The 13,442-nt window shown below is 31.7% G+C and overlaps 1 protein-coding gene across 4 annotated transcripts in view; it reads right to left on the bottom strand.

The window, feature by feature from the left end:
- The window catches only part of MFN1 (mitofusin 1), a 29,096-nt gene that overhangs the window by 7,336 nt on the left and 8,318 nt on the right, over positions 1–13,442 (bottom strand). For all 4 annotated transcript variants that reach the window (XM_016159734.2, XM_016159883.2, XM_016159800.2 and 1 more), the window contains exons 6-14: positions 12,989–13,097; positions 11,520–11,627; positions 9,136–9,289; positions 8,952–9,019; positions 3,344–3,465; positions 1,573–1,699; positions 1,309–1,413; positions 914–1,016; positions 568–797 (exon numbers count right to left, since the gene is read on the bottom strand). In XM_016159734.2, the coding sequence (XP_016015220.1) occupies positions 568–797; positions 914–1,016; positions 1,309–1,413; positions 1,573–1,699; positions 3,344–3,465; positions 8,952–9,019; positions 9,136–9,289; positions 11,520–11,627; positions 12,989–13,097 (1,126 nt within the window). The remainder of the gene's footprint in view (positions 1–567; positions 798–913; positions 1,017–1,308; positions 1,414–1,572; positions 1,700–3,343; positions 3,466–8,951; positions 9,020–9,135; positions 9,290–11,519; positions 11,628–12,988; positions 13,098–13,442) is intronic.

Raw genomic sequence — 13,442 nt, 5'->3', positions numbered from 1 at the left:
TTTTACACTTAAAAATACACCATAAGAAAATTAAAAGACAATCCACAGATTAGAAAAACATTTGAAAACCATATATCCAATAAAGGACTCTTATCTAGAATATATAAAAAACTCCCACAAGCCAATAAGAAGCCAAATAACTCAATTAAAAATTGAACAAATGGTTTGAATAGACAGAACAGCTAAAAACCATGAAAAGATGTTCAGAATCAGTAGTCATTAGGGAAATACAATCAAAACACAATGGGGTAATATTTCACATCCACTAGAATAAAATAGACAGACAATAACAAGTCTGGATGAGAATGCTGAGAAACAGAACTTTAACACATTGCTAGTGCAGCCTCTCTGGAAAAGTTTGTCAGTTATTCAGAAAGTTAAACATGGAATTGCCATATGGTTCAGCAATTTCTCTCTTAGGTGTATACTCAAGACAACCACATAAACAAAATAAAAAAAGAATTTCAACTGGTAAATCAAAGACACATATCTGTGGAATAGTACAGCAATAAACATCTGATAAAAACACCTCCTTAAGACAAAAAAATAAAACAAAAAAACCAATACCTGAAAGATAGGCTCTGATAAGCCTAGAAGCACCCTCTGAGCATTTGTAGGGCCCAAGAAACGATGGACAAGGGAAGACCAGCCCAAGGAAAAACGAAATACAATATCCTCTTGAAAATCTGAACATAACTTGTGGCAATTAAGGTCATAGCTGAGATCAAATTTCTTGCAAGGAACCAGTGTATGTAATTTATTCTGTATACCAGCTGGAAGTAATGGCTTCAAATTTTCTAGAAAGAACAAAATTACCATGTTTATTTTAAGAAATGACAGTAAGTACTGTTTTACACTTTATAAAATAACTAAAGGAAAATAAATCACATGCACTTATAGCCATAAATATTACCAATAATTTCTTGCTGGGATTGAAGCATTGAAGTGTTGACTTCATTGGTGCACCTATCTGCCAAATTCCTTCCCATACCATCTTCTATGTGCTTATTTAACTCCTGTTAAAAACAATAAATGTCCACATTTTTTCCTCTAAAATATTAAACAGATTTTATAAAAACTTTAAAAATGTAGTTAAGTGCTAAAATGACCTTATTCTAAAAGGATAACTTTTCTGTGCACCTTATAAACAAGATAATTTACATTTATTACAAAAGTACAGAAGAGATGTTAACAATTCAATCATGTACTGATTGCAATAAAGATACTTAAATAAACAAACATCTACATAAGAGTGTAGAATATGGTGAGGAAATTATGCGAATAACTTCTAACTACAATTTAACTTACATTTTTATATACTTTCAATACACTTGGAGTAGGATGAAACTCAGAACAAAATTCATCAACCAAAACAGAAAGTCGACAAATTTCATCTGTCATTGCACAGGAAACCTGAAAATACAAAAATAATCAGCGTAAAAAAATTAAATAAGATTACCAACCACTCAAAAGATCAAATTGAATATTCCTTTAAGGCAATAAGGGTAACGTTTCTGGCATTATTAAAAGTATTTCCATTCTGTTTTCTAATCATAAAGTTACTTTATTTACCTTATTTGCCACCTCCTCTGTAACCTCTCTGATTTTTTTCTTAACATCTAGTGTTAAAAGGTTCATTTGGTTTCGGATAAAGTCCAGTCTATCGATTTGGTCTTCCCTCTCTTCCATCGAATAAACCCTATTATAGTATGAAGAGTAATTAACATTCAGGTATCTTAACATTCCAAAACAATTAAGCAGGGCAGTCAGTCAATTATGTGTTAAACCATCTGTTAGCATGATACAAGAAAACAATCTCATATTTCAACATTAAAAAAAGAGTCAAATATTTCACTTATAGATGACTGGATATGAACTATTTTGTTTCTCTGCCCATGTGACACTTGAATCCTACAAAGGATTAATAAGGATTCTAAGTCTCCAAACACTTCATAGATATTAACAGAACTCAATATTAACTCTACTTAATAAATAGAGGTCAGCAAATGGTATCCTGCAAGCCGAATCCAGCCATTTGCTAGCGTTTTTTTTTTTTTATGTTTTATTAGAATATAGCTGTGCTCATTCATGTACCTATTGTCTAGATAGCTGCTTTTGCTCTAAAATGCAGAATTGAGTAGTTGCCAGAGAAAGTATGGCCCACAAAGCCTACAATATTTTCTATCTGGACATTACAGAAAATTTGTCAACCCGTGGATGATATAGGGGAAAAAAAGGCCTGAGATCCTTTTAAGATCATCTCTAAGTGTTCCCAAGACATTCTGATGATACAAACTGTCCCCAAATCACATCTTTGTACCATGATTAGTCCAATGTCCTATATTTTTAAAAATCAATAATGTCAATCCACAGACCAAATACTTACTTTGGCTAGTGTAATAAAGCAATTTAGCTAAAAGGGACATAAATGGCAACATGATCTCATTATATAGAAATAATGCACGAGGCTGAGATCAGACTGGGTTCTTGCTGTTTTGTTTTATAGTTTAGAAATTCTCTAATTTTGCAGATAATACATTCTTGCAAAAGTACTGAAATTAGGTAATAGACTTAGATACAAGCTAAGTTTTGTTCTCAGCAATATCAAATACACATTCAAAATCCTCAATTATGTCATCTTAACTTAATCTTTAATGTTTTATATCTTTTGTTTTGCTTAAGCCCACTAAAGGTTCAACTGAGTCTTAAGATTATGTTTGACATATCTAATAACATCCTGATCTTTGTTTCAAGTGTACTAAGGTTGTAAGAATTACCCTTTTCTTCAATACTGTTGACATTTCCATGTATTCATTTCTATCTTTATAAAGCAATAAATGAATAAAATGGCGCAGTATAGTATGACATATAGGGTAGTAATTACCAAACTGACTTTCTGGCTGGCAGATATAATCACTTTGTTTATTTACCAGCTGATAAAAACCACAACTGGCATAAAAAAATGATTTTAAGGTATGAATATATAAAAGATAGCTCCTAAGTTCAATGTAAAAAAGAGCGTCATCTGTTTTGGACTTCTTTAAGAAATTCAACTTGAAGAAATGGTTCTTCCACTGCTTTAAAAATATTTTAAAGCCACTCAACATTTTAAAACCACAACTCATAAACAAAAATACCGAGATCCAGGTAATGTAAATGATGTGTTCAAGGTTGTAGAATAAATATTTGGTTTTAAGTATTCACTTAAAAACATGCAAGCAGGCACGAGTTAAATCTACAAGGTTGATTTCAGTAGGAAAAGTATTTATAAAACTTAAAACCTTAGTTTAAGGAATTCATATGGACAGTTACATTTTTATTTTGCAATAAAATGAATTCATACCTTTTCTCTGCTGCTGCCACGTTTACTGAATCCATTATGTTTTTCACAGTATCTAGTATCTGTTTAGCTCTGATAGTGTGCTGTTCAAACTTTGTTTTCACTGCTGACTGCGAGATACACTCCTGCGAGGGGCCCAAGCCATAACACATTACTGTAATTCCATCCCAATATTTTTAGGAATTTAAACACAAAAACTTGCTGTTTATAACTTTAACCAAAACAGAAATAAAGATACAAAATAAATGCATGATAAACACAACTTAAAATTACAAAGCTTAAAAAAATTACAAAGATTCAAAAGTAAAAAGGCCTTTAAAACAGCAAGTTTATATCTTTGTGTATGTTTACACAGTAATGTGCAATGGTTTTTAACTATATTATTTTAAAAAATAAACAGGATGCTATTTTCAATGTTAAAAAAAGTTTTTCCTTTAGAATTATTAACTTTATTTGTATCATCTTTAATCTATTCTAATCTTGATTTTCTCATACTTGCAATAATCTAGTTTTTAATTGTTATGAATTAAATTCTACCATATTAAAATTAGATGAATATCATTCACATAGGTTATTAAAAGGGACTTTTACAGATTAAAACCTGAACAATTCGAAAACTACTCTTTAACAAGTAACAACCTAAATACTACTTTTGTTTATGGAAAAATACCTACAGCTATTTAAAAAATAATCCTGTTATTGTTATTGGTCTATAGTGTGTGTATACAGGTCCCAATGATACCTCATCATTTGTTTCACTTTCAAGCTAACTGCTATTCATCATCTATTAATAGCTGTACAAATCAATCTGTTTCATGACCAAAGTCTTTTTAAATAGAAGAGAATATATCAGAGTGCATCACATATAATGATATATGTTTATTCTGCAAAAACTTGGCTCCAATTTCAATATATGTGCATTATTTTATTTAAAATGTTTATGGTGATTCATCATTGAATGTTTGCAAAATTATTAAATTAAAATCAGCCTTTCATTTTTACCTCATAGAAACTGACATAACATTGAAAACAACCACAAGTATTTACAGAGGAATACTATCTAGTCTTTGAACAATCATTCAAAAAAAGGAATGTTGATCTGGGTCACAACATCAAAAACTATAATAGATGTTTTGTAAGGGGCCATGCTTATTTTCTACGACAAACTTTTAAAATGTAGGGATATACCCCAACTCCAATATTTCTTTGGATTCAACTTCTTGAATCTCTTTAGACATACAACTAGTACAAAATTATGGTCATTACTTCCTTTAGTAATTACTATCCTTCATTAAAATAAATAGCTTTCAGGCTTTAAAGGGTATTCACTTCATACTCTAGTCCTATACTTGTTATCTCAAACTGAGTATGTTACACATTCATCCAATGCACTATTTATAACCTATGCCTAGACTTCGTGTCTCTTAAATGATTATTTGTTCACTTCATTAAGATAGAAAAGACTTTTAAAATCTTTTTTTGCCATTTTAACTTCTCTCTTCGGTATTTTGTTCAAGGTATAGAACATAAAACAAATTGTTATTTAGCTATAAAGCTCATGAGGTTAATCCACTTAGTTAACAGTTTATAAAGCCTTAACTCAGAGACCATTACTTTTTTCCACTGCACAGCCTCACTTTTGCTTGTGGTTAAGCTTATTTATACATCACTGCATATCACTAATCCTGAGGAGATTGGTGGTAGGAAGTTAGAGCATTCCTGTTCTGTACATGCCAAAGCAAAACCCACTAACACCTACACAATATTAAACATTGTGTAATAAGTGTAAACTGCTTATTTTTTAAATAATCAAAACAAAACATAATTTTTACTTTAAATGTTTCATAAACTGCTAAATTAACCCCCATAAACAACTATAAAAAAAGTATAAAAAATATTAAAACAAAAAAGTTAAAAGAAATTCTGTTCCTCGATGAAGTAGATCTAGATCTCAGCAATGAAGACCTCACATTTGTAGATAACAGCACAGTATTAGAGCTAGACTAGACAGAAAAGAAAAGATCTCCGAAAGTTATTAGGCAATATAAAAATTACTCCTTCATTCAAAAACATACAATGAGTATGTATAAAGAAAAAAATAGGCAATCTTATTCTAATTAAAAGGTATCCACACTGATGTTCTCACTGATCAGAAAAACATCAAGTCAACCTGCAAAAGAAATACTTTATTCTGAAATAAGTTTTGGAAATGCTAATTTAAAGCTTCTTTTTTGAACTATTTCTCAGAGTCCTTGATAGACATAATATGCTTATAAATCTCCATGGGGAATATATATAGTATTCCAAGACTTATTTTATCAGGTACTCTAATTTTCCAAGGAAAAGTTTAAAATACTACACCAAACCAATTTAAATTCCATTTTGTCAAGGTATGTTGTAGGCTGTTTTACAACTCATTAAAGATTTACAACCAAATAATAACCATATCTCAATTAAGATAGTTTTCTGACTTTATAATAACATCTAAGGAAATCAGCTGGTAATTAATCATATATAGTTACACATATGTAAATATTAATATTTATGTGTAATTAAAATGTAAAATGTTGTCAAGACCCCTTGATAACAGATCCCAAACATTCAATAACATAACATTCACCACTCTCAACTTACACTAAATGTTAACATTCAGCCTCATTTGTTTACCTTTCCTTCTCTTATGCTCCATTCAGATAAATGTCTATAAAGATATACATATATTTTTATACAGATATGTATATATATTCCTGCTGTACAATTTGACAGTTCATTGCAATCACCATAACCTTATTACTACATATATTAACATATGTCTCCTAAGAATGGGAATATTTTCCTACAGAACCATGAAATATTTATTATATTCAGAATATTTACCACTAGGACAATACTATCAACCTAACACTGAGTCTACTTTCAAATTTTACCAGTTGTCCCAGGAATGTCCTTTACAACAAATTCACTGCCATTTTATAAGAATTATCTCTTTCTTCCATCACACAACCAAAACTATTAAAAATAGTTAATAGCCTAATACTAAAGCAAAAAATCTAGATTTCTAAATGGCATTTAGAATATACACCTGTCCAAATAGAGGTTGAAAATAAGAAAACATATTAATAGAATCAATGATTTTCTTGATTGATTTTACCTGATTTAATTTCTAAGCCTTGTTTAACTCAGTACTCTACATGTTCATTAATATTTAGCTCCTTTGAACCAAATGAATCTCAAAAAAGTTCATGGCAAAAATCAGATAGTTTTGATAAAAACAAGGTTGGTACAGCTTTTCTTTTCACAATATCATATAAGACTATAAAAAAAGGGAGTTCTAAAAATGAAGAGAAAATTGTGTATAAAAGCTATATCTGGTGATCATAAGGAAAAGAATCCAAGAAACAACTAAAAGTTGATGAAAAGAATCAAAACACCTGAATTTTAACTTCTGTATTTTAATAAGAAATTCTAAAAGCTATAATTAGAAACAAACAATGAAAACTAAACTGGATACTGAAACCCATGGAATATAGTCCAAAATATAGTCCAAAGCTACATTCAAAGACAATTTCATAGCCCTAAATTCTTCCTTAAAGAACAAAAAGCAAACCACAATTTCATTTAAAATGCTTTGGACAACCAGACAACATTCTTGGCCTATTTGATCATTTCCTCAGGTAAATTCATATAATTTCCAGCTGATTCTCATTTCAGATCTATAATAGTTCTATTAAACAAATATTTCAAATTAAAAAAATTTTTTTTTTAGATTTTTAATCCCCCTTTTCCCTTGACCCTCCACTTTCATCCTTGACCTATAGATGTTGTCGTCTCCCTTAAAAATTGAATCTCTGAAGGCGGGGCGTCTCCTCCCATGCACTCACAACACACACCCAGGGCCTGGTGTGCCCAGAGCCTGGCGTGCTTGGGGTATGAACCATGGCTCCGCTGGGGCTCGAACCCAGGACCTCCTGCATGTAAAGCGGACATGCTGACCACTACTCTACGGAACCACCTCACATTTCCAATATTAAATTTTAAATCCTGACATTTTCCATGAATTTATTTAAAAGTCTATTGCTCATAAACAGTTTTTTTCTGTATATAATTTTTAGATCCCCAAACGGACTTTCTGATTAAAAAAAAAAGTAATTTCCCAAGTCTGCATGATTATTACAATCACGTGGAAAGCTTTGAATTTATACAGATTTCTAGGTGCATCCTGGTGCAACCAGATCAGTATCTGGGATAGGTCAGGAATCTGCAGATCTCTAAAGTATCTCATGTGATTCTGAAGATCAGCCAGGGTTGGGAACCAGCACTCTACTGTACATTTTTTATTCTTCTCATTCCCACCTCTTTAAGGAGATATTCTGGGAAAGCAAAAACTGTACCAGAAACCAATATGAAAAAGATACAAATGCATAATAGAATAGTATATGATCTGACAAACAGGAAAGGAAAGACAAGCTAAGGAAAGGGAGAAAAGAAGGAAAGGAAGGAAGTAAAGGTCAATAAGTAAAAAAGGAAAAGGGAAACAGAAGAGATCCTTTCCCCAATATTTTCCCTATGGATAAAATAACTGATAAGAGTGAGGAGAGTATCAAATCGCTTGTGAAAGCTAAAAAAAGAAAATAAAAAGGTAACTAGGACTTCATGTATCCTACAGCCTAGCTTGAGAAGATATTTGTTGACATTCCAGGGGCCTCTGAATAATCAGATCTCACCAAGATAATTGGTATTGGGTTTTTCTTCCTTAAATTCTTTGTCTTCATCTACCTAATAATCTGCTTCTCATCAAATTAAAGATGGGGGATAGTGAACAAATGTTTAATTAAAGAGAAGGATATGTAATCTAAGCAGAGATAAATAGGGCTAAATAAGAGTTCAGATGTCTTTTAACATCTGTATCTTTTAACACCTAAAGAACTTTTCAGTCAAATGCAGGATGAATTTTAATGTCTCTGAATAAGACACCGACACCAAAACATAAAGAAGTATCCTCCCTCCCCAATGCTGCACACACAGTGGCTTTCCATGTGCCTCGGTAATTCCTACCACATTCCTAAGGTATAGGACCTGTATCTTAGTTATTTTTGTATTCATTCATGTGTTTAGGAACATCTGACATAAAGTGTAGAGAATTAACAAGCAACAACAGTTTAGAAATGTAATAAACTTCCATCGAATGACATTAACTCTGTTCTATATCTATTTATATATACTATGGTACAAAAGAAAAATGATCTTCATTATGCTCTCTCTATTCCATCCCAACAGCCATTATATTTGTTTAATCTTGCCCCAAATTACTGACAATAGAGAAGTTCCCTCAATGTAAAACACAAGCAATATTAGAAAGTGTTTCTCGGTGAAATACAAATACATAAGGAAAGTGATTAAGAAATTACAATCTTTAATTCTCATTTCTTACGGATCATCCATTTTGCAGGGAATTCCTTTCTTCGAACCTTCCTTGCTTCACTTGTTGTGTAACTACACTAAATAATAGTAAAGTTATTGACAAAGATAAATCGTGAAAATAGAACATTATGATCACTCTTCAACCAACGTTAGGGTCTTACATTAGCCAATACATTCACAAAATTCCTACCTCAAAGATTTGTTCAAAATTCTGAAACTCCTGTAATCTTGCCTGAAATCCTTCCGCAAGTGCCCCACCTGTAACAGTCAGGTGAAGATTAAAAATCCCAATACATAATAAGGTTGGATTTCTAGCATGCTGTTTTTATAACCTACACTTGGATTTTGAAAGGAAATCTATAATGAATACATACCACCTTCTGGCATCCCCTGTGCTTTGTGCATTCTAGCATTAAGAACTTCCTTTGCAGAAACAAAGAAGATACGATTTCGTGCTTCTAAAGGATCCACAACTTTGAGCTCCTCCACCAAGAAATGTAGGCATCTTTCCATGTGCTGTCTGCGTACCTAGAGAAAAACAGGGTATCAAAAGAATTCTAATAATTAAACAAAAATAACAGCTACAGGCCTATATTAAACTCCATTTATAGTGATATCATAGCAATAGTTCCCATATGTTTAACAAATCCTAATTATAATTCTAATAAAGTTTGATACTTAGTGACAGGAAACCTGTCTCTTAACTTAAATGCGTCTCCTTTTGAACATTTACTTTAAAATTCTGATGGACCATCAAATTCTATGCAACCATTATAAAACATATTATAGACAAATATCTTAATGGCATGGGAAGAAGTTGCTAATTCTGTATTAAGGATGTACATGATTATATAACAACAAAGAAATAAAATGTGTATATATATGTAAATTAATAGGTGGCATACAAGCCAATACTCACAAGAATGGGTAGCATTTTAATTTCTTCCCTATGCTTTTTGTATTTTCTAAATTTTCTACAATGAGGCTTTTAATACTTTTGAAATTAGGAAATAAGTGCTACAATAAATTTGCTACAATGAAGCTATTATTTATTTTAAAATCAGGACATAAAGAGTATATTTCTTTTCTTAAAAACACTGGGAATTTAAAGTGGGGGAGAATGCATTAGCTAGGGTCGGAGTTGTAATGTTAGGTTTACAGTTAGCACCGGGTGTTAAAATTAGGACTAAGGGTTAAAATTAGGGTTTAGTACAAGCCTTAAGCATTATGGCTATGATAAGAAATCTCTATGTTAACACTTAGTAAAATTAAGCTAAATAAGAATGGGGAAGAACTACCTGTGGGTGACCTTTCCTAATTCTCTGATTAAATGAGTCACCAATTTGAAAGAGTATGATTATAAAATAAGAGTCAATAATAGCAGAATATAAAGCTTCACATTAAGCAAAATTCTAATTTTGAGTGTGGGGGGAACAATGAAAGCAAATAAACTAGCATGTGAACAGTGACAGGATAGTGTGAATTTTCATTTTTTATGTGTTTTCTAATTCTTTAAAACAGACACCACTATTAAAATCATAAAAAGTAGTATATCCAGCAAATAAAATATTATTTATAGACCAAATGCCAGATACACTATTCTTTCTAAAAAGAAGTTTCTAAAACCATCAGCATGACTAAAATGAAAAACAATAATACCAAGCGTTGGTGAGAATATAAATCACTCGAAACTCTCATTCAGCTGGTAGAAGTATGAACTGGTACCAGCACTTTAGAAAATTCTTAGGCCATGGTTACTAAAATAGCATATTCTTAATCTGGAATTCAGCAATTCTACTCCTAAACATAAACCTACGGATTACTAATCTCTGCAGTATTGACATTTTGAGTTAGATAAATCTTTGGAGGGGTGGGTATTCTGTGATATAGGATGTTTACTATTATCCCTAGCCTCTATCCATTAGATGACAGAAGCACATTCCATCAATTGTGACAGCAAGAATGTCTTCAGACATGGCTAAATATTCTCTAGGGTCAAAAGTGTCTAACCCCTCACACTGAGAACCACTGGTACATACCCAGCAGAAATGTATACTATGTGCACCAAAAAGACATATGTAAGAATATGCACAGCAACATTATTCATGATAACTAAATACAGGAAATTTACCCATATGCCCATCACTAACAGTATGAATCAATCAATTGTAGTTAATCACAGGATGAAATACTGTACAGCAGTGAGAATGAGCTTCGACTATGCAAAACGGTATGGATGCATATCACAAATGTAATATTGGACAAAGGAAACACGAAACAAAAAGAAAATACGATATGATTCCACTATATAAAGTTGAATAACTGAAAAAATTAACCTAAGGTGTAAGAAGTCATGATAAGTGGTTATCCTTGGGAGGGAGAACAGAGAATGGGAAGGGCAGGTGGATCCTGGAATGTTCTGCTTCTTGATGTGGATCCTGACAAAGGTGTGTTAAATTAGTAAAATTCATGGAATGAACACTTATGATTTGTACACTTTTTGTTATACTTCAATAAAAAATTAAAACAAAAATTAAGTGTCAAGATGTAAAATGAATAAATACTACTTTTATAATACAAGTTTCCTTCAAAGTAGCTTAATATTCTTATCTATCACATACTGACTTCAGATTCTATAATTATATTCTTTTCTCGAGTAAGAGAATAGCTGCTTACAATGTTCTAGACAATAGGTATTTTTCTCAGATAACAATGTATATGACTGTATCTCAAAACTTAAGAAAAAAAAATAACTTACATCTTCCATATATTCTGGCTCTGATGCAGAGGCATCCCAACGATTATTCAGAATGAAAATATTAGGCTTGGAAAGTCGCTCATTTACCTTGTGAAAAAAGTGTTTTTCCTGAAAAACATCAAATGCCCAACAGTATGTTCATATTTAAAAGCTATTATTTTATATTTCTATATATTATTGAAGCTTTATTTTAATCTAAAAATTTGAACTGAAGCACTCCGAACATTGAACTTTTCAAAGATGAGAAAATAAAAATACAAGGGAAAAATAAAGAGTTTCTTGCTCCTGCCATGAATCTTTCTTTGAAATTCAATTTAAAGAATATTTTACTGCCTCTGCTAAATACAAGACATAAAAGGAACTGCTAGATATGACGGTCCATATTCTCAAAAAGCTACCTCAAATCTTTTTTAAGATTTAGACTAAGTAAATTAATAATAATCTAAGACACACATCATAATAAACAACAGAGAAAGGTATATGCCATAAATACTATAAATAAATGCTGGAACTATTCAGAGGAAGGAGATGCCATATCTAGTTGAAATTATGAAAAGCTCCATAAATAAGGAAGTGGTGATAAAGATCGGCTTGAAAGTAGTGATAATAAGGTTTTTTAAAAAGATAAAAAGTTGGGAGGGGGGAATTGTGGGCAAAGAAGAGCATAAACAGAGGCACCAAAGTCAGAATGTGTATCAAAGTTTATCTAACACCCAAATAATGGAGTTATTCTAACACAAATTTTAAATATTTATCTATTTGTTATATCATCAGGTTATGAAAATAACTGTCAGTGTTGTTGCAGCATCCTGGTCTAGATATAGAATGGGCCACTGAGCCATATAAACACTAATAACACAGCGACCAGACAGTACACAAATGGCCAGAAACTACTGTAACCTAGGTGTTACCAGCAAAATTGAAGTCTTGCTGGTAATTCCTAAGTTACAGTGGTATCTGGCCATCTGAATGCTTTGGATGAATAACAATTTTTAAAAATAGTAGTTTTAGGTATTAGATTATCTAAAATCTGGAGGGTTTAATTGGCTCTAGACATTCCAGAAAAACAATCTTCTAAGTTTGATAGCAGTTTAGAGTTTAGACAGGTAAAGCTGGAAAAGGTTGACAAAACTCAAAATAGAAAAGCCTTGCCTGCCAGAAAGGATGTGAGGTGGTTAGTGTTTAAAATTTATTCAAAGTTTAAACTTTATTAAATGTCAGCATCCTAACAATTTTGGTGCCCACTCCTGAAACAGGCAAATAACCACAGTAAATGTTAACAAAACAGATGTACCACACTTTGAACTCCAAAATTAACTAGAAGCTCGAGACCAGAACCAGCCCTTCCACTCCCATGGAAACACAAACTCCCTCATTTACCCTTGACATTAGAAGTTCTTCCTGATCTAAGGTTTGGATGTCCCTCACTTTTCCTACCACTCAAACAACATAACATGATTAAATCTTACTGTGTTCATTAGTGTTGATTCGGAGTTTGCAACCAAAACAAAGACATCGGCATCTAAGCAAAACGTATCAATCCAGCTATCCAGCTCTGTGGTGACATCTGTACCTGGACTAATGGAAATGAAATAAAAATTATATTTTTTTAAAAGAAAATTTGGATTACAGAAAGACAACTTTTTAAACTTTTACAAACTGTTTAAAGTCTAAAGGACAGAATTTCTACCAATCATCAGTATGAAGCCTAGGAGATTTACTTTCTATAAATGAGCAGTTGTGTAAGTTGAGAGTATGTGCTTTATATAATTTTATATATTTATTCTGCTGATAAGAACCTATCCAGTTGACAGCAAATGTTAAAAAAGTTTACTAAAGACAAATAACCCCATGTTTTTAAGAAAACAAATAACATGGTTGATATTTTAATCTTTTAAATTTTTATGCTTTGGAAGGCTAAAA

The sequence above is a fragment of the Rousettus aegyptiacus genome, unplaced genomic scaffold (genome assembly GCF_014176215.1).
Source record: "Rousettus aegyptiacus isolate mRouAeg1 unplaced genomic scaffold, mRouAeg1.p scaffold_m13_p_4, whole genome shotgun sequence".
Lineage (NCBI taxonomy): Eukaryota > Metazoa > Chordata > Mammalia > Chiroptera > Pteropodidae > Rousettus > Rousettus aegyptiacus.
This window is presented reverse-complemented; position numbering and strand designations above follow the sequence as displayed.